This window comes from Anas platyrhynchos, chromosome 8, assembly GCF_047663525.1.
Source record: "Anas platyrhynchos isolate ZD024472 breed Pekin duck chromosome 8, IASCAAS_PekinDuck_T2T, whole genome shotgun sequence".
In the NCBI taxonomy this organism is placed as follows: Eukaryota; Metazoa; Chordata; class Aves; order Anseriformes; family Anatidae; genus Anas; species Anas platyrhynchos.
In genome coordinates this window covers 8,439,607-8,463,135 of record NC_092594.1, presented here as the reverse complement: position 1 = coordinate 8,463,135, position 23,529 = coordinate 8,439,607, and the positions used below count along the sequence as shown (strand labels likewise).

The 23,529-nt window shown below is 37.4% G+C and overlaps 2 protein-coding genes and 1 long non-coding RNA gene across 6 annotated transcripts in view; 2 read left to right on the top strand and 1 right to left on the bottom strand.

The window, feature by feature from the left end:
- The first annotated feature begins 56 nt into the window (after window positions 1–56).
- TMED5 (transmembrane p24 trafficking protein 5) lies at window positions 57–7,974 on the top strand. The gene is made up of 4 exons (XM_027462553.3): window positions 57–284; window positions 1,946–2,043; window positions 2,722–2,905; window positions 5,032–7,974. Exons 1-4 carry the CDS (start codon window positions 114–116, stop codon window positions 5,248–5,250), a joined length of 672 nt encoding a protein of 223 aa, XP_027318354.1. The 5' UTR covers window positions 57–113; the 3' UTR covers window positions 5,251–7,974.
- A 3,454-nt stretch (window positions 7,975–11,428) lies between these two features.
- On the top strand, window positions 11,429–17,019 carry LOC140002999 (uncharacterized). Its single transcript, XR_011810861.1, has 2 exons — window positions 11,429–13,800; window positions 16,779–17,019. It is a non-coding gene; the product is annotated as an uncharacterized lncRNA (long non-coding RNA).
- MTF2 (metal response element binding transcription factor 2) overlaps window positions 16,319–23,529 on the bottom strand; it is a 40,774-nt gene continuing 33,563 nt past the window's right edge. For 2 of the 4 annotated variants that reach the window (XM_072041502.1, XM_038182800.2), the window contains exons 9-15: window positions 23,216–23,339; window positions 21,075–21,142; window positions 20,534–20,704; window positions 19,756–19,864; window positions 19,532–19,590; window positions 19,281–19,385; window positions 16,319–17,224 (exon numbers count right to left, since the gene is read on the bottom strand). In XM_072041502.1, the coding sequence (XP_071897603.1) occupies window positions 16,870–17,224; window positions 19,281–19,385; window positions 19,532–19,590; window positions 19,756–19,864; window positions 20,534–20,704; window positions 21,075–21,142; window positions 23,216–23,339 (991 nt within the window). In that variant the 3' untranslated portion in view covers window positions 16,319–16,869. Of the gene's footprint in view, window positions 17,225–19,280; window positions 19,386–19,527; window positions 19,591–19,755; window positions 19,865–20,533; window positions 20,705–21,074; window positions 21,143–23,215; window positions 23,340–23,529 lie in introns of those variants that run through there. The other 2 variants (XM_072041503.1, XM_038182802.2) reach the window with 2 other exon arrangements.

Genomic DNA, 23,529 nt, shown 5'->3' with positions numbered 1-23,529 from the left:
CCTCTTCCCCCGCCCCTCGCCGCCGGGAGCCCCCACGGCGCCTGCGTCAGCGCCGCCGCCCGGGAGCGGGCGGCGCGGTGCATTGTGGGCGGGCGGGGGTGCCGGCAGCCGCCATGGGGCCGCGGGCGGTGCTGCTGGTGCTGGCGGCGGGGTGCGCCGCGCTGGGCGCCGCCGAGTTCAGCCCGTCCCTGGACAGCGACTTCACCTTCACGCTCCCCGCCGGCCGCAGGGAGTGCTTCTACCAGCCCATGCGCAAGGACGCCTCGCTGGAGCTCGAGTACCAGGTCGGGGGCGGCGGGACGGGGTGGCGCGGCACGGGGACGGCGGGGGACGAGGCTCTGGGGCTGTGCCGGCTCTCCCAGCTGCCGTCCTCTAAAGCGGGAAAAAAGCAGGAATTGGGCTTCTGCGCCCGTGTGGAGCGGCAGCCTGAAAGCGTGAGCGGAACTGCTGCGCAGCGCCCGCCCCGCTCGTGCTGAGCGCCTTCATCGCCGTGAGGAGGTGTCCGAAGGCAGCCTGGTGTAACGGGGCTCCTCGGCCCCCTGCTCCTCGTTTTCCTCTTTCCCAATTAAAATGCAAAGCTGATAATCCCGCTTGTTTTCTAATTATTCTTGTTCCAAGCAGAACTGAAAAAGAATCAAAATCTGAGGTGTTCAAGCTTTTTTTACAGTCTTGTCTAACCAAAACGAGCTTAAAATAAAATTCTACTTTAAAGCGTCGATGCAAAATAATCATAGCAGACCTTTAATGTTTATTACAGAGAAAACAGATGTATTTAACGGGAAACTTATTTCTACTCAAGCATAAATTTCTTCTGCTACTATTAAAAGTAGTGATTCATCTTTCTAATTGAAATACTATCCTGAATTTCTAATGGCCAAAGCCTAGGGTCTTTGAGGTGGAGAGGCAGCTGTTCTCCGGTGACATCATGCAGTAAATGCTATGCTGACAGGAAGCCTTCTTCCCATATGTTTAGGTTGTATTATAGTCCTAAAGGTGTATCACTATGTATGGTTTTCCTTCTCTCAAATGTTAGTGATTCATTTTCCCAGCCTTTTCCTCTTTTTGGTAAGTCTCCAGCATCACTTCCAGTTGGTGTAAACTTTGCCCTCAATTTCATCAGGACTGCTGTGCTCAAGTAGCTCTCTGGAAAGCAAAGATGGAGCTGAGTAATGTTATAAAAATAATGCCACTCTGCACCCGTAGCCCCCCACGCAGTCACTACCTCCCTACAGAAAAGTCTCCAACGCAATGGATGTGGTCACCCAACTGTAGCCATGTCGTAGTTAAAGCAGCACAGCTTTGTAATACTGTATACGTTTACTATGAGCCTAGAAACTAAATGCCTTCCATCCCTTCTACTTTGGGGAAATGAGAATGCCCCAGGAGAGCTTAGACCTTAAATCTGCATTAAAAGGTGAGAAGTTCTGTGGCACACCTTTAATTGGTGTAACAAGTCCAGTCCTGCCTTCTATGCTGTTAATTCACCCAACAAGGAGATCATAGGGATGATGCTGCATAGATTGTGTTCTTACGCAAATATGTACGGGTATACACATAACCTGTGTTGTGAAATTTCTTTGCAACCAGAGGACGAATACTGGTATTTGTTCATCAATGATGCGTCATAGAAATGCCAGGTTTAGCTGTCTGCTGGTACTGCAAGGCTGCCTAACCCTGTTCCATGATGAAATTGTATGTGTTCTTAAAAACATTATGGAAATGTTCAATATAAGCCCAGGCTTGCATAATTAGATCATACTTAGTTTAAGATTTGAAATGGTTAAAATGCTCTTGGGTTGAACCAGTTTCTAATCTGTTTCAAATTAACTTGGTATGAACTCAGGTTCAGATTTCAGTTCTTTCTGTGTTCCCCTACCTAAAAGTGTTACCTTCATCAACGTAACCACAAATTGCACTGGTTGGAGAATTTTTGTTTGTTTCACAGGTTCTAGATGGAGCAGGATTAGATGTCGATTTTCATCTACTCTCCCCAAAAGGTGAAACTTTAGTTTTTGATGAAAGAAAATCAGATGGAGTTCATACGTAAGTTTAAAATCTTTGAAGTGTTACATAAAGCATTTTTCTGATTTCTTTAGCAAATACATCTAACATGAAGGCTGATTACTTTTTTTTAATTATTTTTTAGTATTATAAAAGACTTTGTATTAGGACAGTTTAAGAATACCAGCTACATGTTTATAAACATCTCTTTTCATATGCATCTTGCCATGAAGTGAAGTATACTTTTATTATAATAGTAACAGCTAATGGTCAGTGAACAAAAATAATTAGTGTGGAGTTGAAAAAAGCCTTTACATATAATAATAAAAGATCTTTTTAGCCATATAAACATCAAAACTCAAAAGGACCCTCCTTCTCCAGTCCTTTTATCAAGATCATTAAGATTAATCACTGGTATTTTACTGTAGTGTACAAGAATTCTACTCATAATATAGCTTTTTCTTTAACAATGATTCAGAATTCAAATGAAATTAAACTAAGTTGTTATCTTCATGATTTTGGTCAGCCTTTGGTCAGCAGAATGGTTTTGCTATGACTAACCAATCTGTAATGTATTCTTAATTTTATATAAAAAGCTTACTCATTTTTTTTCCTAAATGCATGTTTGTCTTTCTTTAAGAAAGGTCACTTATAGAACTTGCTCTTTGAGAACCATCACAGAAAGTGTAGCTAATTTAATGATGTGCTTAATATACGCAGGGTGGAAACAGAAGATGGGGATTATATGTTCTGCTTTGACAACACATTCAGTACCATTTCTGAAAAGGTGATTTTCTTTGAACTGATCCTGGACAATATGGGAGAAGAAGGTCAAGATCAAGAGGACTGGAAGAAGTATGTTACAGGCACGGATCTTCTAGATATGAAACTGGAAGACATTCTGGTTAGTATTTGATATTTAATACTTCTGAATGTAAGAATATTTGGAAAAAATATGTACTGCCATTCAGTCTTGGTCTGTCATGTCATTCTGGAAACTCTTCCAGTCCCATATTTTTTTTTCTACTGATACATGAAGTCTAGCAGCATGAATCTCACACTTCCACACAGAAACTTAAGAATATTTTTGGAATAGACCCCTAATCATCAAGAAAAAACTGTGTAGCCATTAAAGTAATTCCTTCTCCCATTCAGCTTCCTTTCTTCCTATTGCTAAAATTGGACATTTTTCCCTTGTAGCAATTAAATGAATATTTATACCATTAAAATATTACTTAATCCCAATGATGTTGTTAGAATCTGTATAGTTTTTTATCATATGTTTGAGAAGTACTGGTTAAGCCTCATGTTCCCATCTCTGCAGAAGTGGCTCAGCCAGCACGTGGGTTAATTCTTCTCTTCTTGTTTTTATATTTTGTCTTCCCCATTTTATTTCCAAGTTTCCACCTAATAAACAGACCAGGAAGTAACCTATACTGCACTGCAGGTTCACCCCTGCTGATGTTCTGATAACATCTGGAAGAGCAATAGTGAACCATCGTTAGGGTTGCTGAACATGGTGCTACTGCTGAAGTACATGGAGAAAAGTGGATGCTGTATGTTACTGGTGTGGCAGAGATACTGCACATTATGTCCCAAGGCCCTGGGCAACTGCAGGAACACTTGTCAGAGACCCCAAGCAAATAGGAGACCTACTGTCATAGCTGCTTTTCTTCTATTTTTTTCATATTTAAAGTATGCTTAAGTCAATCTGGATCCAGTCTACAGTCACAACAGCCACCGTTCAGATTTTCAGTTAAAATATGAATGGTAATGCTTGCTTAAACTGTACGCTGGCCCTGTTTGCTTTAGGGTGAAAACAGCTGCCCACTCAAACCTTTTATTTCCTTTCATCACTAAATTATTTTTAGATTTCTCTAGAAGCAGAACATTATTTGGTGCTCCTGGAGCACTGCTAGTGTTTGTTACAATGCAGAAAAAGTTTGTTTGCTGTTAACTATTTACATCAGATCTGTGTATCTACTAAAGACAAAAAAATAGCATCCACAAAGACTGAAGACTTGTAAAAAAAAAAAAATAAAAAAAAAATTGTATCCTATTCCTTGCAGCAAGCAAAATGCAGATTTTTAAACATTAGAACAAAGTGTTAAAGATGACAGATCTTTTACATGTCTATGGTATATTTTTTACTAGGTACAGTCAAACACTAAATCTGATAAGCCAGCCAGATATTCTTTAAACCAGTAGTCAGAACAATTATAGAAAATAATTATTGTAGGGGAAATTGTGAAGAAAATCCCTCTTGCAATAATCACAAAAAAAAATAGGTGAATTTGAGTTACTTATGTAGATACAAATATGTCTTCCAGAAGGAAAAAAGGCAGGGCATGTCTTTATTTGAGGGCTTTACAGATCTTATAATTTTTGTAATGTTAGTACTAGTGTTTGATGTCATTGTTCCCTTAGTCAAGTCATGGCATTACTTGCAAGTTCAATGAGGACTTTAATAAATACTGAGTACTACCGTGAAAGCACAAAACAGAATATGGGAATATAACATTACTGTACATTTTTTCTTCTACAGCTATAATCTTGATAGTAGGTTGCATTAAAAAGTACCTTGAGTTGATTATCTAGCAGAAAAACCTACATTTGTCTTCTAGTACATCACTTATTTTAAGACTAATCCATTAGAGGTAATTGCTTTTTACTTTTCCGAGTACCTGGAATCACATTGCCCTAAGATACAACTGAATATTAAAAATTCATCTTAGGTTTGATTTCCCTCCCACATCCCTATCCTCCCGTGAAAAGGAAAGACAATCATTGCTCTATGCTGATTCTATGATATTGCTATATAACCTTAATGCTACTTTAATTCAGCCTTTTTAATGACATGTAACAGGCTAGATAAATTAATGAAAAACCTGTGAACAGGTATGCATTTTAAAATGAAGTTAACTGTCTACTTGGCAAGAACTTAAAAGTAGTAATACAGTTTCAGTATTTGTTGCAAGCTATTAAGTGTTATTTTTTCTCTTCTAAATATATTCTTTTCTTACTTACTAGGAATCCATCAACAGTGTCAAAGCCAGATTAAGCAAAAGCGTCCAGATTCAGACCCTGCTCAGAGCATTTGAAGCTCGTGACCGAAATATACAAGAAAGCAACTTTGACAGAGTGAATTTTTGGTCCATGGTCAACTTGGGAGTAATGGTGGTGGTATCAGCTGTTCAGGTTTACATGCTGAAAAATCTTTTTGAAGACAAGAGAAAAAGTAGAACTTAATATTCAGTATGGCTATAACAGTGTAACAGGTGGTAGGGGAAGGAGGGCAAAAACTTCTACAGGAAAGAAAACGTTTTTCAGATTCCTTTAAACTTGCAGTAGACACATCAGATTTTCAATTCTTATGTGTTAGGGTTTTTTATCATGAACAGAGTATCTTGCCCACTGCTTTTCCATTTTTTTTGCAACTACTATTAACAAACATTTTTAATGCTTGTAACAATTGTTAATGATCATTGATGACCAGCTTATGAGCAAGCAGTGCAGCAGTATGCTTGGTGCATACGCAAAGTAATGTTCATACTGTTGTTTGTCTTTTTTTCAAATTCACAGAACTTAAACCCAGTGTTACAGTTACTATTTTATTTGCTGGTGAACAGTGAGTGAATTTACATATGTGCCTAAGCATTTATGGAATTGGGACCCACAGGATTAGTCTGGTGTTGCTGTTATTTATTTTCAAAATTACGTGTCTTAAGAAGTCCTTAGCTTGTAGTGTACAGCATCATGGAGAAACACTGGGCTAACATTGTGAGAATAGAAAGAAATTTTTTATTTTAATATATAGATGACTAACATCAGCACTTTAAAAGAAAAAAAGCACTGTCTGTGAAATTGAGGTGATGTTGAACAGAACTGGAGAAAATAGATGCCATTCCTGTTCATAAATCTTGTTTCTGACAGCTGTACAACCCTATTTTTCTTTTTGGCTGTTACATAAGATTCAGGAAACAAGTGACTATAGGGTATACAGATCAAAGCACACACACAGAAGAATAGTTTGTGAAGGCTATGCAATAGTAACCTCATGTAATAGGTAGCTTCTGAAGAAGTTCTTTCTCACATTATTCTTTCCCTTTTATAAGGGGGGGGGGGGGGGGGGGTGTATCCTAGTATGTGAAAAAATTACCTTAACGTTATTTTTGTAGTCTCAAAATCACCTTTACTTACCTATTTCTTTTATTAGTTTTTGTCTACTACATGTCTATGACTAATGCAGCAGTTAAGTGACTTACAGGCATCAAAAACCAAAGCTCTTCAACTAAACTTTTCCCTTTTGCTCACCCTAACAAGTCTTTTAGGTGGGTAAGTACACTCAGATCACATAAGCAGCATTTGTGTATCTAGCTATTTATATGAAAAGGCATGAATTAAGTGAGCTTCAAAGTACAGGCTTCAAATTTTAGGATCAACTGAACGTGCCCTATGACTCAACTAAGGCAAAGCCATCCTCAAATCATTAATGTGTAATTTCCAGATTAAATGGCTTTTAATGGCGTAGTAAGATTATGAAGAACTTCTGGTTAAAACCCCTATGAGAGTTTTGTGTTTTTCAATGTGACAAGTCACAGTAATTTCCTGTATGAATGTGTTAAAATATTTCATCACAAAAGTCTCTAAATGACAGCATATGTGTGAAAAGCAAAATTGCAACTTTGAGACTTTCTGTGAATGAAGCTGTTATATGGAAATAAGACAGGGTCACTATGTGAATGAAGAAATGCTGATACGGTCTTACTAGCAAGGGCTACAGTACACAGAAACAGTGCTTCAACTTCAGACAGTGGGACCTAGCAATAGTATTTCTAAATAGTTTTTATAAGCAGAAGTATTATTCCTTACAAAACCTGTTATAGAGGACTGCAAAGTATGCTGAGCTACTTTTTCCTTCTGCAAATCCATGGCTGAGATAAGATTGTTTATCTTCAGGTTCTGCATGTCTTTTTTCCACGTTACGTCCTGAATGAGAAAGCTCACTCCTGTGATCAGAACATAGTCTAGGAAACATTGATTCTTTCTGCTGGAATAGCAAGTGATATTTTCCTGTTACTACCCCAATACAGCTCCCAGTACCAATATACTGCGTAGCTACATCCAGACATAAGCTGAAGCTCCCTGGAATTGGCTTCCAAATTTTTGATCCGGTCCCTTCAGGGCAAGCAAATCATGATTCTTAGGTCTCAGTCCCTTTTGCTACAAGAAAGAGATCTCTCTTTGTTTCCATCACTCAAAATGTGATCCTACAAAACATCTGCAAAATGCTGGTACAGCTCTGAAGCTGTGACCAAGATATCTACCTCTTATACCAAAGCTACTGGATTCTAGCTGTCAGCTTAGACCTCCAAGAGAAATTCTGCTGCCTTTTTCAAGGACACCTCAAAGAATTAGGTTTGCCAACAATTCTGCTGTGCTTCTCTGACAAAGGTTATACTTTCACTAGCAAAACAACCACTCATCTTTTTTGTCTAGTGTATTCGCTTAAGCTGCTCATGAAAGGAGACTGGTAAGACAAAATTGAACTGCAGCAGTTTCTCACAGACAGTCAGAGACACAACAGTCTCTGGTAGAAGGAAAATAATGCAACAATTGTCAGTTCATCTGAAAAATTGTTTTGTGACTAAGCTTTTGCTGTATTTTCTCCCCATTCAAGACTTGCTTTAGAAAACTAAACAGGGAAAAACCAACTGTGCTTTGATAGTGGCAGCTGGGATGCTTATCATAGGTGAAGGATTTGGCATTTAAATGTGCCATTAAATAAAATTTTGTTTGGATTTTGAAGACTAGATTGGTTTTGATTGTATAAAATTTACAGACGACAATATCAATCTATAATTTTTTTCTTAATGGACTTTTTATTCAGAATTAAGTTCTAAGACTTGAAAACATTGAATAAAAATATGCAATACCCTGAGATTTTCAATAAAGTTTATTTCAATAAATTAAGTTTAAACCTGTCTTAAAAATATCCCTTATTGCACATGCAGTTTACTACACCAACCCAAAACTGAGTAGCCTCCATGCAGGCAATGAGGTTAGGAACAATTCTGGGAAGGACAGCAGAGGCTGTCTTGTGCAAAACCATAGTAGAGGTCAGGAATACTACTGAGAGCAGTAATGAATAAAATGTTTAACAGTAATGAGAGTTACTCCTTGGTATGGTGCTTCTGCAAAGTACAAGGCAGCATTCACTTACTGCAGTGACTGAATTGCAGTATTACATTTATTCATCCAGATCCTGATTGCATTGTAAACGATGAATCCATGCCAAAAGAAATAACCACTGAACTTCTGTTATTTTTCCCTCATCCTGGGTATGAAAGAATGCAGAAATATTGTGACATTCCCAGCTAGAAATCCGTATTTAACAAGGCATTCTCTGTCTTCCAAAAGGAGCAACATAGCGTTCACCCCCTCTGGTGTGGAAGGCCTGCCTTAGCATTGTTCTTCCACAAGAGAAGCTTTTCTCCATCTGCTGAAGTAATTCCTTAAAATTTAAGACTATGTATATTTTAAAATTTCACCAGGACCTACCAATTCAAAATGTACTGTTATAATTTATACTGAATCACAGAATCTCTAGGTTGGAAGAGACCTCAAGATCATCGAGTCCAACCTCTGACCTAACACTAACAGTCCCCACTAAACCATATCCCTAAGTTCTACATCTAAACGTCTTTTGAAGACTTCCAGGGATGGTGACTCAACCACCTCCCTGGGCAGCCTGTTCCAATGTCTAACAACCCTTTCAGTAAAGAAATTCTTCCTAACATCTAACCTAAAACTCCCCTGGCGCAACTTTAGCCCATTCCCCCTCGTCCTGTCACCAGGCACATGGGAGAACAGGCCAACCCCCATCTCGCTAGAGCCTCCTTTAATATACTTATACAGAGTGATAAGGTCACCCCTGAGCCTCCTTTTCTCTAGGCTGAACAAGCCCAGCTCCTTCAGCCGCTCCTCATAGGACTTGCTCTCCAGGCCCCTCACCAGCTTCGTCGCCCTTCTCTGGACCCGCTCAAGCACCTCGATGTCCTTCTTGTAGCGAGGGGCCCAGAACTGAACACAGTACTCAAGGTGCGGCCTCACCAGAGCCGAGTCCAGGGGGACGATCACCTCCCTAGCCCTGCTGGTCACAGTGTTTCTGATACAAGCCAGGATGCCGTTGGCCTTCTTGGCCACCTGAGCACACTGCTGGCTCATATTCAGCCGACTGTCCACCATCACTCCCAGGTCCTTCTCTGCCTGGCAGCTCTCCAGCCATTCCTCTCCCAGCCTGTAGCTCTTCTTGGGGTTATTGCGCCCCAGGTGCAGGACCCGGCACTTGGCCTTGTTAAACTTCATACAGTTGACCTCAGCCCATCGGTGCAGCCTATCCAGATCCTCCTGCAGAGCCTTCCTACCCTCAAGCAGATCGACACACGCACCTAGCTTGGTGTCATCTGCAAACTTACTGAGGGTGCACTCAATGCCCTCATCCAGATCATTGATGAAGATGTTAAAGAGGACCGGCCCCAGTACCGAGCCCTGGGGGACGCCACTAGTGACTGGCCTCCAACTGGACTTGGCTCCATTTACCACAACTCTCTGGGCCCGGCTATCCAGCCAGTTTCTAACCCAACGAAGCGTGCGCCAGTCCAAGCCAAGAGCAGCCAGTTTCTTGAGGAGAATGCTGTGGGAAACGGTGTCAAAAGCCTTGCTGAAGTCAAGGTAGACCACATCCACAGCCTTTCCCTCGTCCACCCAGCGCGTCACTTTGTCGTAGAAGGAGATCAGGTTCGTCAAGCAGGATCTGCCTTCCATAAACCCATGCTGACTGGGCCTGATCGCCTGCTTGCCCTTCAAGTGCCGCATGATGACTCCCAAGAGGATCTGCTCCATGAGCTTCCCTGGTACTGAGGTCAAACTGACCGGCCTGTAGTTCCCCGGGTCTGCCCTCCGGCCCTTCTTGTAGATGGGCGTCACGTTTGCTAGTCGCCAGTCAGCTGGGACCTCCCCCGATAGCCAGGACTGCTGATAAATGATGGATAGGGGCTTGGCCAGCTCCTCTGCCAGTTCTCTCAGTACTCTTGGGTGGATCCCATCCGGCCCCATCGACTTGTGCACATCCAAGTGCCGTAGCAGGTCACCAACCAGTTCTTCGTGGATGGTGAGGGCCACATCCTGCTCCCCGTCCCCTTCCACCAGTTCTGGGTACTGGGTATCCAGAGAGCAACCGGTTTTACCACTAAAGACTGAGGCAAAGAAGGCATTGAGCACCTCCGCCTTTTCCTCATCTCTTGTAACTAAGTTTCCCCCCGCATCCAGTAAAGGATGGAGATTCTCCTTAGTCCTCCTTTTTGTGTTGATGTATTTATAAAAGCGTTTTTTGTTATCTTTAACGGCAGTAGCCAGCTTGAGCTCCAGATGAGCTTTGGCCTTCCTAATTTTGTCCCTGCACAGCCTCGCTACATCCTTATAGTCCTCCCTAGTGGCCTGCCCAATTTTCCAAAGATTATAAACCCTCTTTTTCCTCCTAAGCTCAAGCCACAATTCTCTGTGATGATAGATAGAATAAACTAGTTCATTACTCAAGGTTTCTCTAAACTGAAAATTAGCAAATACCATAGGTAAGAAAATCTTGTGCAACAACATATTTGAGGAAGATGAAGAACGTACCTTTCATTGATAGAAGTGATTTTAATCATGTGTGGTTGTTTTTTGCTGTTGTCAGTTTTATTTTTATTAACAGTGATAATTAGAATGATTACTGTCATAAATGAAAAAAAATGACAAAGATAGTCTTGGTGAAAGACTTTCAGTTAAAAGTAAAACCTTATATTTGTATGTCGTTGAGAAAAGTCATGAGGCATAATCTACTTCAAATAATGAAATGAACCAAGTCTTAAGAATTCACAAAGCAGTAAAATTACAGCAACCTTCTGGTAGAATGCATTTAAAGGGAGGCAAGCCAATTTTAAGTATTAGCATTACTAATGGAAAGTGACCAAGGCATGTCAAGGAAATATAAAAAAGTCTAACAACTTGCTTCCTCCACAGCAGTACTCTATCACAAAAACTCACTGCTCATATAGGAGGAATGCTAGTACAGAAGTGAATAAGCACCACATTCATAAATTACAGCGGATCAAAAGCTGTAGGCCTTGCCTTAGGGAATGGTTTTGTTTTCAAAACCAATTTACTTAAGGCAACTATTTTAACACAGGTGAAAATGTATAGTGAATGTTAATAGTAAACATACCTATACTGCTGAAGCTTCATCAGAAGCTTTTGAATTACATCATCTTCTCTCATGCTATGAATTGCTATAGGTGAGGATAGCTAGTAAGACTTGAAAACCCAAGCAGCTCACAAGTCCCTTTCTTCCATTTCTGGAAACAAGATACCCTTCTTCACTGTCCATCTGCTACCTGCCAAATTGGAATACAGGTGTGTAAGGAAGAGAGAGTTGCCAAGAGAAGTGCATTATCTATAGTCTCTATTTCAAACTAAACGTTAAAGAATTAGAAAATACTTTATGTCAAGTCAAGGTCATTTTTGTTATGCTTGAGGATTTTAGGGAGTGGTGAAACTCCAAGTAAAAGATCCCATGACTGTTCACTCACAGTTCTATCAATCCTAGCCCCAAACAATTAATGAGAAGACTCTTGATTACATTTTCTGAAGAGACAGCAGGCACCCAAACACCCTCCAAGCCCTGAGGATGCTTCATCCATTATTCATTTATGCCGTCTCTCCTGAAAGCATTCTTGCCACTGACTTCTCTTCCACAAGATGACAAGACACCGGGAAGAAGGAAGTAGGCTCAGGTGCCATTGGTGCACTTACCTCTCAGTGACTGCAGGGCATGTGAGCACATACAATACCTGGGCTTATTATCACAAGCAGAGAAGAAAAAGCATGGGAGGAGAGAAGGCAAGGACCTCCTTTTATATGTATATATAGTCCTTCAAACGCTGTCTTTTTAATCAGGATTTCACAGCCCACTTAAAAACTTTCTTAGAAATAATAAAGTCTCTATTAAATACAATTCAAGTTGTTTCTCATTGCCTTTCCAGGATGTGTGTATTTGTACACAAATGTATACATGTACACTTTTCTGCAAGAAGCCAGCTATCCTCCCTAATAAGTGTCAGCAAGGACAATTCCAAGTGTGTTTTTGTAGAAAAAGCATCACTTTCCCTAACTCAGAAACTTACTTGATCAATTCTTAGTTCCACCTTTTATTTCCCCCCCTTTTCTGGGGGGGGCTCATTTTTCCTCTTCCTTTCACTACAAATATATTCAGGCATCCTAAAACCTGAAAACATTTGCAACTGTTTATTCATTACTTACTTTTCCCTGAATTTCCAACTATTGTGTATAACCTCTAGAATTTCATGCAACCAATTTGTCAGATTATGAATACCAAGCTACAGCAAGCAGGTGAGAACACAAAACAGGCAGCTTATGACATTCTCAGTAACGTTCATGAATGAGGAATAAGTATATGTAGTATAGTTATCACTGCCAAGTTGGGTGTTGAATGAATGCAGTAATAGCAACAGTTTTGAGTATTCATTAGCACATGACAGAGCACAAATGAAGTACTTCAAAATGGTGTTTACAAAAGAGCAGACTATTTATGTCAAGATAAAAACATTAATTAGCTTCTTGCTGTCAAGCAGGTTTTGCAGAAATATATAAAATATAAACGAGCTTATTTGAGCAATCCTGCAGATTTCCAGATTGCAAGTAAATGCTACTGCACTGGACATGAAGTATTTCAAGAGAAGACAAGGAAACCAAATCCACATAATAGTCGATCAATGTCAAACACAAAATTGGCTAAAAATGGAAAGAACAGAATATTGTCAAACTAAGAAGCTAGAAGTAAGTTACAACAATTGAAAAATTCTCACTGGTAAATTCGTATCAGTGAATAGATTAGAACAAAGATATGTAAAAACTGTATGAGCTACAGCTGTATTTGATAAAACAACTTGATCTGATGGTATATGGCTCTCAACAAAGGAACATGACAAAAAGTAGCAGAGATGAACTAGCTGAGAGGAACATTAGCATCTAATACTCTTTTCTGTTCTGCGTTTGTGAATTACCAAACCACTACACTATCACAGACAAAAGGTGGCATTTTTCAATGTATGGCAGGAGTGATCTGAAATGAATACTAGAAATGAATGAATAACGAGTTAAAAACAGAGTATGAAGAATGCACTGGACACTGCTAAAACAGATATAAACCATAAGAATTTGAGTAAAATGCCACAGTACAAAACCCCGTTTCATAGCTGCTGAAGGATGGAAGTAAAAGAATAGCAAAAGCAGTGAATTGCAGGCTCATTCTCACGCTGTGCACAGCTTCTTTTTCTACTCATCTTTTGCTTTTCTAATCACACTAGTATTGTCTTTTTCAGAAAATGGCCACTCCGCTTTGAACTTTCTTTAGGGAATTCAAAGGACTCTCTCTTCTTTATATCCCATCTATAAATGATTCAATTTATTATAAAAAAATCAACTTTCCAATGAACCTAAGGTTGACAATTCAATTTTTTTTTCTCTAAACTAGGATCTCAACAGACCTGACACCTCCACACAGGTGAGGTGTTTAGGCGTCAGTTCCACATTGAACTGAAAAGTGAGTTTGAAGCCTGAAAAATGTTACCTGCATAGCATTTGCAAGATCCAGCCTCTTCCCTCCTTGCACAGAACCGATGCTCCTGTCCAGTTCATCCTTATCGCTGTGTTCTTACTATTGCTCCATCTCCGGTCTTGGTATGTTCCTTCTGAATTCACCAATTTCCTTTTAAAATACAACACTAAACATCACTTTAGTAGGAGGTATCAAATACTTGACCATTTTTCTATTTATCCACTTATCTCTCCTGCTCCCATGAAAAACTGCTTTTCTTCACCTTCAAGACCACATTTGAATTATTTGTCATCTGTCATGTTAAATGACAATTTTAACATTCATTTTTATATACCATAATGAAAGATCTTTCAGAATTACTTTGTAATCTCACTCAAAATGACTGTCATGCATAGAAAAGCATAGAATATTCCTCTTCAAGAAAAAGAGGAAAGAAAATTCCTCAAGTTTTTGTTGTGAACAATGATTTGACAAGTAGTTTGCTATGATGTTTATTTCACATTTCTGACCAGCAATGTGCCATTATTTCTTTGCTGTCTTGTTTATTTATCTGATGCCTACATTTTTTTGAACGGTCTCTAAACAGAGTTCACCTACCTAAATACCACAGTAATACAAATAATATATAATGGAAAAATATCAAATCTGGTACATAAGGAAACGGCTCTAAATCAGTGACCACAACATAGCTGAATTACATATATTTACACACATGCATACATAAAATGATCAAGTCGTACTAAAATGAAATCACTATGTACAGCAACATTTGTATTTTTTGTTAAGAAACTCCATTACCACATACAGCAAAATTCACACAAAGGGCGTGAAAGGCATTTGTACTACTCTAGCCATAGCTTCAGCAGCACCATTGCAGCATTTTCCAGTACATGACATTTTTCACAGAGCATCCCTCAAGTACAGCTCAAACACTAGTTAGTGTCTATGCGCAGGGCAGATGTCTCTAGGACAGTAACAGGCAAGTCAGAGACAGAGGAATGATGGATGGGAGGAAGCCACCAAGTATGTATTTCACAAGAATACAGAATCAAAACTCATTCTTCTCTCTCAGAAAATACACACATTTAATGTTTGTCTTTAATTCTAAGAAAAAAGCAATTCCAAAAATACAAACTGAACATCAGAGTCAAGTCAACCATCATAATAAAATGAAACAATGACATTCACAATAGTTAAGTCTATGGACAGCTTAAGTTTGACAAATATTCCCCTTCCCCTCTCCCCCAGCTAAAGTCCCGAAGTACATTCCAATATTTATCCTCAAATGAAACTTTACTGAAAATACTGCTGGTGTTCAGTTAGAATTAAAGGACTTGAATTAAGTGAAATAATAAGACAGATACAGATGGTGTAAGTAAGGTTACAAAGGCTTTACATTTTGCATTATCCGAAGATATAAACATTCAAAAAATTAACATGAAGTTGCTGTGTTATCAAAATATTGCAGCTACAGGCAAGGCAACATTAAATTAATAGCTGAGGGTGTGAGGAAAAAAAAAACATTTTAGTAAAGGTAAACAGACGTGGCAATTTTTAATTAGCAATTTTTTATAAAGCTAATATTACCCAGCCAGCCATAACCCAAGCACAGGATAAAAACCTTTCTCTGCTTCCTTTGGCTATAAGGTGACAGGGAAAAAAAACAGATCACCTTTTTAAGATGTTCAAGATGAGCAGAAAAAGAATCAAATAATCAAGTAATGGAATAAATAAGCACTAACTCAGGCAGTACATTTTAAACCACACTGTCATTTGTTACATAATTTTATTTTGGTGGTAAACTGTAATCATAGAAGAAAAGATGCCTTATGTACTACAGTGAATAACCACCAAAGTAAAAATATTCTTCTGTTTACTCTTTGGCTAACCCCCCCCCCTTCAAAAGTAGCAAAGAAAAAACATTTAATACTGGCAAGAGACTGACTTTTTTTTTAAACAAGTAAAATAAACTTATCACTTTAAAACTCAGTACATTTTACAAAAACAAAAGAGGTAATGTTGTAATAAAACCAGTAATGTTACTTCAAATGGCAACATACTGTTTGTTGACCCTGTGCAATAACACACTTTGTTCATACTACCTTTATCAAAACAAGACTGTGAACTACAGGTATGTAGGAATCTTGTGTGCGTTTCCTGTCAACTTAGTTTATAACTGGGACACAAAAGTTACAATCAAGGTGCCACAATAACTTTAAAAATGTTATTTCTAGTAGAGTTAAAATATTCAAATCCTGCATTGGTTTTAATAGTTAAGTCACATGAAAAATAATGGAATATATTACCTAGGGCATATGAACATCAATGACTGCACCCATTGCCAGAACACGCTGCACTGGTTTGACACTTTTCCTTAGTACACAGAAAGCAACAGCACCCAATAAGCCTGAGAAGAAATGCTGCTGTGTAAATACTGGCGACTATTCCTGAAAAAAGAATTATGGGATGTATACTCAGAAGCTGACCGATCCCATAATTTGTATTGCATAGGTCACAATCACACATATATATACACACACAAGGAAGTGTGTGCATATATACATATGTATATACACACACGCGCACACACACACACACACAAAAGAATATATTAAGAAGACAATGAAGTCTGGTCACAGAGCAATTTACAGGCTCAATATATTTTTTTTCCTTTTTTTTTTTTTACACTTTGTTTGAAAGAAAACTTCAGTATTTTACAGTCTTCAGTAGGCATTATATACACTGCACTTATGAAATCTAGAAAGTATTGAAATAGAAATACATTTCTGCAAACATTTGGGTAAGAAAACAAACCAAAATTTTTCAAAGATTTGTGCTATCTACATAATATTTTCTCTAAATCACAATAACTGTATCCATGGAATGTTCTCTAGAAAATGTCTTTTTTTTTTTTTTAAACACCATGCACATTTTTAAGCAATTGTAACCCAAAATATCCCAACCTAAAACAATCTAACAATGTTCAGATTAAAAAATTTAAGTTTCAGATCAGATTTTAAAAAGATAAGTCTTTATCACAAGAGCTGTAATGATAACAATTACATGTTAAGGCTAAATTGGTTTTTTGTTTTGTTTTTAGAAACATTTAAAGACACGCTTCTCTCGTGGCTCTGCGTTATGAACTGTACTTACAGATGACAGTGCAGTGAACATAATGTTCAGTCCTACAGTCAGGATGCAGTTGCTCCTTCCCACTCCACAAGATACTGCACCTTTCCATCAAGTGTCACCCGACGAGCCAACACACGGTATTTTTCACCACAAGCTATTCTACCTGCTGCACCAAAATAACTAGTAATTGAGTTCTTTAGATGATTGAGCTGTAACTCCTGATCTGCTAAGTTATTAAGTATCTCTGTATTGAGTTCATCATACTGGTAATCTTCCTTGCTCTCATCATCTTTTACAATTTCTGAATTTTGAGTCTGGAGTGCTTTTCGTGGAAAGCGACCTCTTCTTCTCAAATGTGGTATTGCAGCAGGCCAAGTTCTTCCTGTACGAGTCCTTTTTCTCGAGTCAGATAAACTATTAAAAAAATACGCCAGCATTAACTCCAAGAAAAAAACATTCAAAATGTATCTTTTATCATCAGTTATTCCCACACAACTTAAATCACAACTTTTGCTCTGTTATTTCAGTGATAATAGTAGTTGTTACCTATAGGTAATGATGACTAGTTAGGTGATGACCAACATGGCACTTGCCAAATTTACATAAGAAAAATTGTACAAATTTAACCAATGATACTAGCTTATGCCTAGTTATGGTAAGAAAGGATTTCGATACAGATGAATCCCAAATGAAAACAAATTTCTTCACAGGAATCTGCCCCAAATGTGCTTAGATTTGTAAATTAAAAATACAGCTTTCTCACACAGGTATCACATTCAATTACAAAGCAAAGCTGTACTATAAGAGTTTGTGACTTGATGGCCATAAGTAGAAGAAGGAATGTATGCATACTTTTTTTCCCAAGCTGAATATATCTCAGCAAATTAAAACTTTGACATGTGAACGAAGAATTGAAAAATCTGTTCTACATGACTATTTCTTATAGTACACATTTGACATTCCAAAGATTTGTTGTATTTGGCCAGGAAAATATGTATATTGAAAACTCACAGATTTGTATCTGGTAATGAAAACAGGAGCTTCTGGCATTATCCAAGAATAAACCATCATCCAAATATTAATTATCCAAGATAGAAAACCTTATGTAAAAACCTACATCTAGAATTTCCATGTTCTAAAACAAGTCCTAAATTAAACGGTATGCTTACTTTGATGTTCAAGTCTGTTACGTAACATCATGAGGAAAAAAGGGCATCTTTTTAACATAACAAAGAATGGAATAAACTGCAAAAATACAAGACAGTGACTTAAGTCCTTAGGTAAATGTTTCAGCGTTCTGTAAGGCAGAAGAGTTTTTGAAGACAGATTATTTGTAGCAATAATGTAGCAAAGATCCCTGCGAAAGGACTCAATAGCATGAACCAGAAAGACAGGAGAAAATATGCAGACTGAGGATCCATCCACCAAATACACGGACTGAGGAATAATGTACCACAAGAGAGTAAAATTCAGTACCAATTTATTGTCATAAATGTGGGTCACAGCTATTTATGCAGACTGTGCCAAAAATACTTCATGCTCTATTAGACTGTAAAAAATAGCAGCATACTTACTGTTCTTTAACATGAATACAGAAACCTACCAAAACAAAAGCTGCTAAAATTAATCTGGGGTACATATCGGTTCTTTTCTGACCATTATTATAAAATTAAGCTCAGAAAGTGTTTGTGGAGTTGACTTCTTTTCTGTAAAAGTAATTTAAGTATGCATTTTACATTAACGAAGAACAGCAGTTAGTACAAAAAAAAGACCTGTGTTGTGAAGAAAGTTTTCTTTTGTCTTATTTCTTTAGATTTCCCCAGCCAATTTATAGCTCTGCATCTCAGTAGCTCATTATACCAAATCCCAGTGAATTTCCAGTTCCTTATTGTTAGGTCCTTAGTCCTTCTCTGACCAGTTCCAGAGTATCCTTATCTCTATTTCACATCATTTTTCTATTACACAACATTTTTCAATCTCCCACCTTATCTTCTAGCTTTGCTTTACCAAAACTTCAATTAAAGACAAGACAGAAAAGAAGAGCCACACAGCACTGGAAGTGTCTAGAGTACAGATGATTAGAAAATTGCCTGCCTTACTACAAACAAGTTGCTATTCTGGGTTTCTCTCATCCAAGTGAGCGTCTTCTTGAAGCTTGTTAAAATGCAATCTCTTTGGAACTACCTGTCTCAGATTTAGTCAAAGTTAGCCAGAAGGTTCAAAACTCACTGAAAGTATAACACAACCTTGCTCTTCAAGAAACCAGACTTAGAACATTAAACATCATGCTTTGGCAAGATACCTCTTGTACTATTCCCACAACTTCTGTTTATTAAAGGTGAACTACTGCTGAACTGTTTGCTTTCTGTTCCCCTGAACATTCCTCTGAAGATTTCCTTCTGAAAGTCTTTTAAAATGAATATATTAAATCTCTTAATCATTATAGCAGATAGAGTAATTGTACAATTACCTATAATGTCTGGAAATGCTAGATGAGGTAGTTTCTTTCATACTGGCAGCACCTGTGGATTCTACATCTGAGGTATTGGATGAATGTGCAGCTCCATCAGATTTCCTGGTATGCAAGATAAGGGTTGCCATGTAATGAAAGTAATGTTATATTAAAAACTCAGCTGACATTTCAGAAGCAAACAAACAAATGGCATGTTGTTAGAATAGCTTTACAGAGATTTTTTTGTTTTGTTTTGTTTTTAAATTTACCCAACAGAGCAGGGTAATTCCAAGGCTGGGTTCTCTATCACTGGAACTGGTTCGTTATCCTAAGGAGAAAAACAAAGTATTTCAGATCAAGTTTGAATTGCTCATCAGTTTTGTTTTAGGGTAAATGGGGAGGGATATCATGATTTAGATTAACTGGTTATATTTTTCGTCAAAAATTATAATCCAGTTACAGCAAAAGAAAAGAAATATATCCAAAACCTTACCAGAGGAGACGACTCTGGAGTTTTGTGAATCATTTTTCTTGTATAGGGACCAGGTGGACGACCTACTGATTTTTTTTTCCCCTTTCTTTCTATACCATTACTTAATTCCCTAGAAGAAAATTTATATTTTGTTCTGTATTATTGAAGATAGTTTTCAGTGAATAAATGTTTTCCTTTGACAATGAATAAACATTGTGCTAAATAAGCTTTTGGTGAACCAAAATTGTCATGTAAAAGCCACACATTTTGTCTCTAGAATAACACAATGGATACAAGATCCTTCTGGTGACATTACGGATTCCCTAATGTTGAAGAGGAATGGACACGTGTTAAATGTCATTTACTCATATGATCACACTTGGTACAAGAGATGTACTAATGTAAGATATAGCTTCACATCATACTTTCTGTTTAAAAATACAGTTAATATCATTGCATAAACGCACCAGGAAGGCAAGAGATATGTCTCCCCAGTGGCAGCAAAGATGGGATACTTTGTATTGTTCTTACTGCTAAATACCAAGTTTTTTCAGAAGGATCATAATGGAAAACCAATAAGCTTGAAGACCTTGTTCTCATAATCACCTTAAAGGAAAATATACAGCTAGATCAGTTTAAAACTTAAAATATTTGCAAAGTGTACAAATAGCAGTCCACCTTTACAGTTATTTAAATAAATGTACATTAAACAATGAAATGGATTTTTTATAGGCACCAAAATATACTGCAAATAATTCCAGTTTACCATAACATTGCTAAAACCTTTGGATTATTTTACCTCACATCAGGAATTGGTTTAGATGATTTTCTGCCTTTAATTTTGAACTCATGAGAAGTTCCTTCCGGTTCTTTCTCAGCCTTTAAAGCAGCATTTGGTGGCACAGGAGGTACACGAATTCTCAAGCCAAACAAATGCTTCTTTTTCTTTATTTCCTTTCCAGACATAAACCTAGATGATTTTAAGTTAATTGTTAGAATTCTGACTCCAAGGAAAACAATATGCAAATACATATAGATGGTCAGGCAAAACAAATCTATGGTAAAATTATAATACTCATCCTAATGCTATTTTATTCACCCTCTTCCTCTAATGCAATCCTCAGTCTGAAATACAGAATGAGAATTGGGAAGAGGATGGAAATTAAAAATTTTCTCATAATCTGGGTTCCACAATAGGACTGGGATGTTATAGAAACAGTATTCAAAATGTCAGTATTATCCACAGCCACAGCAATTATCAGGTTGACTGAGCAAAGGAAACTGGAAACTACAAACAATAAAACTGCAAATGTTTAGAACAAAAAATACCAACAACTTACATGGTCTTGTAATCATTTAATGCCTCCAGTACATGCTCATATCTTTCAGATTTCGGTGTATCTGCCAGCTGTGAAGTATTAAGAAATCATTTAACCTGACGAATTCTTCAATAATAGAAAGATTCCAGTTACTTTGAGTCACTAAAACTATAGATTTGGATTTGAAGTATATTTATAAGTTATTACTTGTGAAAACTGCCTAACCCCAAAAGGGTATTAGGCCATTACCTCATACATTCTGTAGTTCACATCCACAGAATTTATATTAGAATTAGGCCCAGGCCAAATAATTTAACTTTTACTTTTAAGAATTACAAGAAAAACTTCTCTTAGAAGTATTTTAGTATACTCAAATAATATAATACTGGTCTGCCCTCCCAAGGCTGCTAACAAGAGTTCCTCAGTAGCATTAAGTATGTCCAAACGAAGTGAGATTGCAAGCAGAGTACAACTACATTGGCACAAAAACTTAATTATTGTATTGTTGATTATTTTAACCAAAATCCTGCTACTGGACCTAATTCCCATTTTTTGCCTGCACTGGTGACTATAAAGCAGACATAACATTTATGTAATAGAGTTTACAGTATTATTTTTGTATTTAGACAGCTATTTTTTAAAGTAGCTGTGAAACTACCATATTTTCAGCTGTCATGCCAGAATGCTCAAGAATTTATATCCAATTGGATCTGCAGTTAATTTATCTTTGATTATAGAGCTGATGATGAACAGTTGATAAAGTTTCACTCTCAGTATGGATACTGCAGAGAAGACTGTACAACACCTGCAGCCCAAAAAAAGCCCTCACACACTTTCTAAAGAATAAAATGGTGACCAGACAGAAGAGCTAGCACGTTTAACCCATTGAGCACTTCTAAAAGCTAAATATAAACTCAAAAACCCACAACAATCTTTTAATATAATTTAGGGCAAGATTCACAGTCATTCTAGTTGACTACCAAAGTTAGGAGAGAAATTTGACCGATTTTTCACAAAGTAACAACTGCTTTTAGGCATCTTTACCATATGCAGTCAGTACAATCCACTGCTATCCACAGGTCTTGCAACTCTGCAACACTTAGCTATAGAAAATTGCAATATTTTTATTGTATAATAGGTAGTATCATGATAAAAATACTGACTTCAGAGCTCTCACAATTCCACCAATTAATTCTAGCTTATCAATAATAAAAAGCTTTATCTCTTATTCAGCTCTAACCAGCTAGAGAAGTATGTCATTTTTGTATTTTTCTTAGCTTGTCACTCTTAGAAAACTCACACCATCAGTACCATATGTTATTCTTTCTGCAACTAGTTTTTGCTCAATAAAAAAAAACAGATTAACAAAAAAACTTGCCTCGAATGTTTCAGGATATGATTTTTCCCAACTTCATGAAAGATATTTAGAAGTTTATCAGAATAAACAGTCTTGAAGATTTCTTTACAGCTTTTACACAATTACTCAAAATCTATTCCATCAAAAAATGTAGCCTGGTGACTGAAGTTTCAATGAAGGTATAGAAGCATTGGTTAAGGAATTAAAAGTACCACTTAGAGAGGTGAGTTTTCTAATTCTCAATCTCCCCTCCCCTAAGATAACTGTTTAGTGAGTCAAATGGATGGAAAAGATTGAAGTCTGGCAGATGAATTGACCACTCGTGCTTGGATGAGGGAGGAAAGACTAAATGTTTCTTTATAATAATTTGTCAGATTTTACACCTAAGAGACTCTGATGTCTTCATACTAAATATACTCTGCATTCAGTTCTGTATTTTCTAGATTTTCTGGTCTGCGCACATGAAAATATCAAAGAACTATGAGACAGTTACAAAAGAAAAGCAAAATATGTATGCCACAGAATAAACAGTTGAGTATTAAAAAATAAAGTTGCCATGCAAACAACAAACTAATAGTTCAGTAGGTCACTTTAGAAATTCCATAGCTCAGAAAAACATACACTACTCGAACATGCAATTTTTGCAAGGAAATTGAAGATGATCTTCTCATCATCTGAATTACCAGATTTTATGGTAATAATAGATTTAATAAGCTCCATAAAGCAGTTCATAGGTCCCTAAACTCCCACTGACCTTCAGGACTCAGGAGTGAGGGGGAAAAAATATAGTATTCCAACTACTTACCTCACCAGGATGCAATCTATCCCAGTTTTCATTAATGTATGCCATGAGTTCAAGCTCCGAGTCAAAGTATTTCTTCTTATGAATAACACTTAGGTTGTAAAGGCATAGATGTGCTATATCTACCCTAGAATTCAGAAATATTTGAATCAAAATCAACACAAAAAGTTTTACCCAATTGCTTTTCTTTGAAATAATTTAGGATAAAAGATGAGCACAATATATTTAGACAAACACAAAGCATAACTTAAAACATGCAGTCCAGGAAACAACATTATGAAATCTCCTACCCTTTTTCTTCCCAATGTGACTGCTTC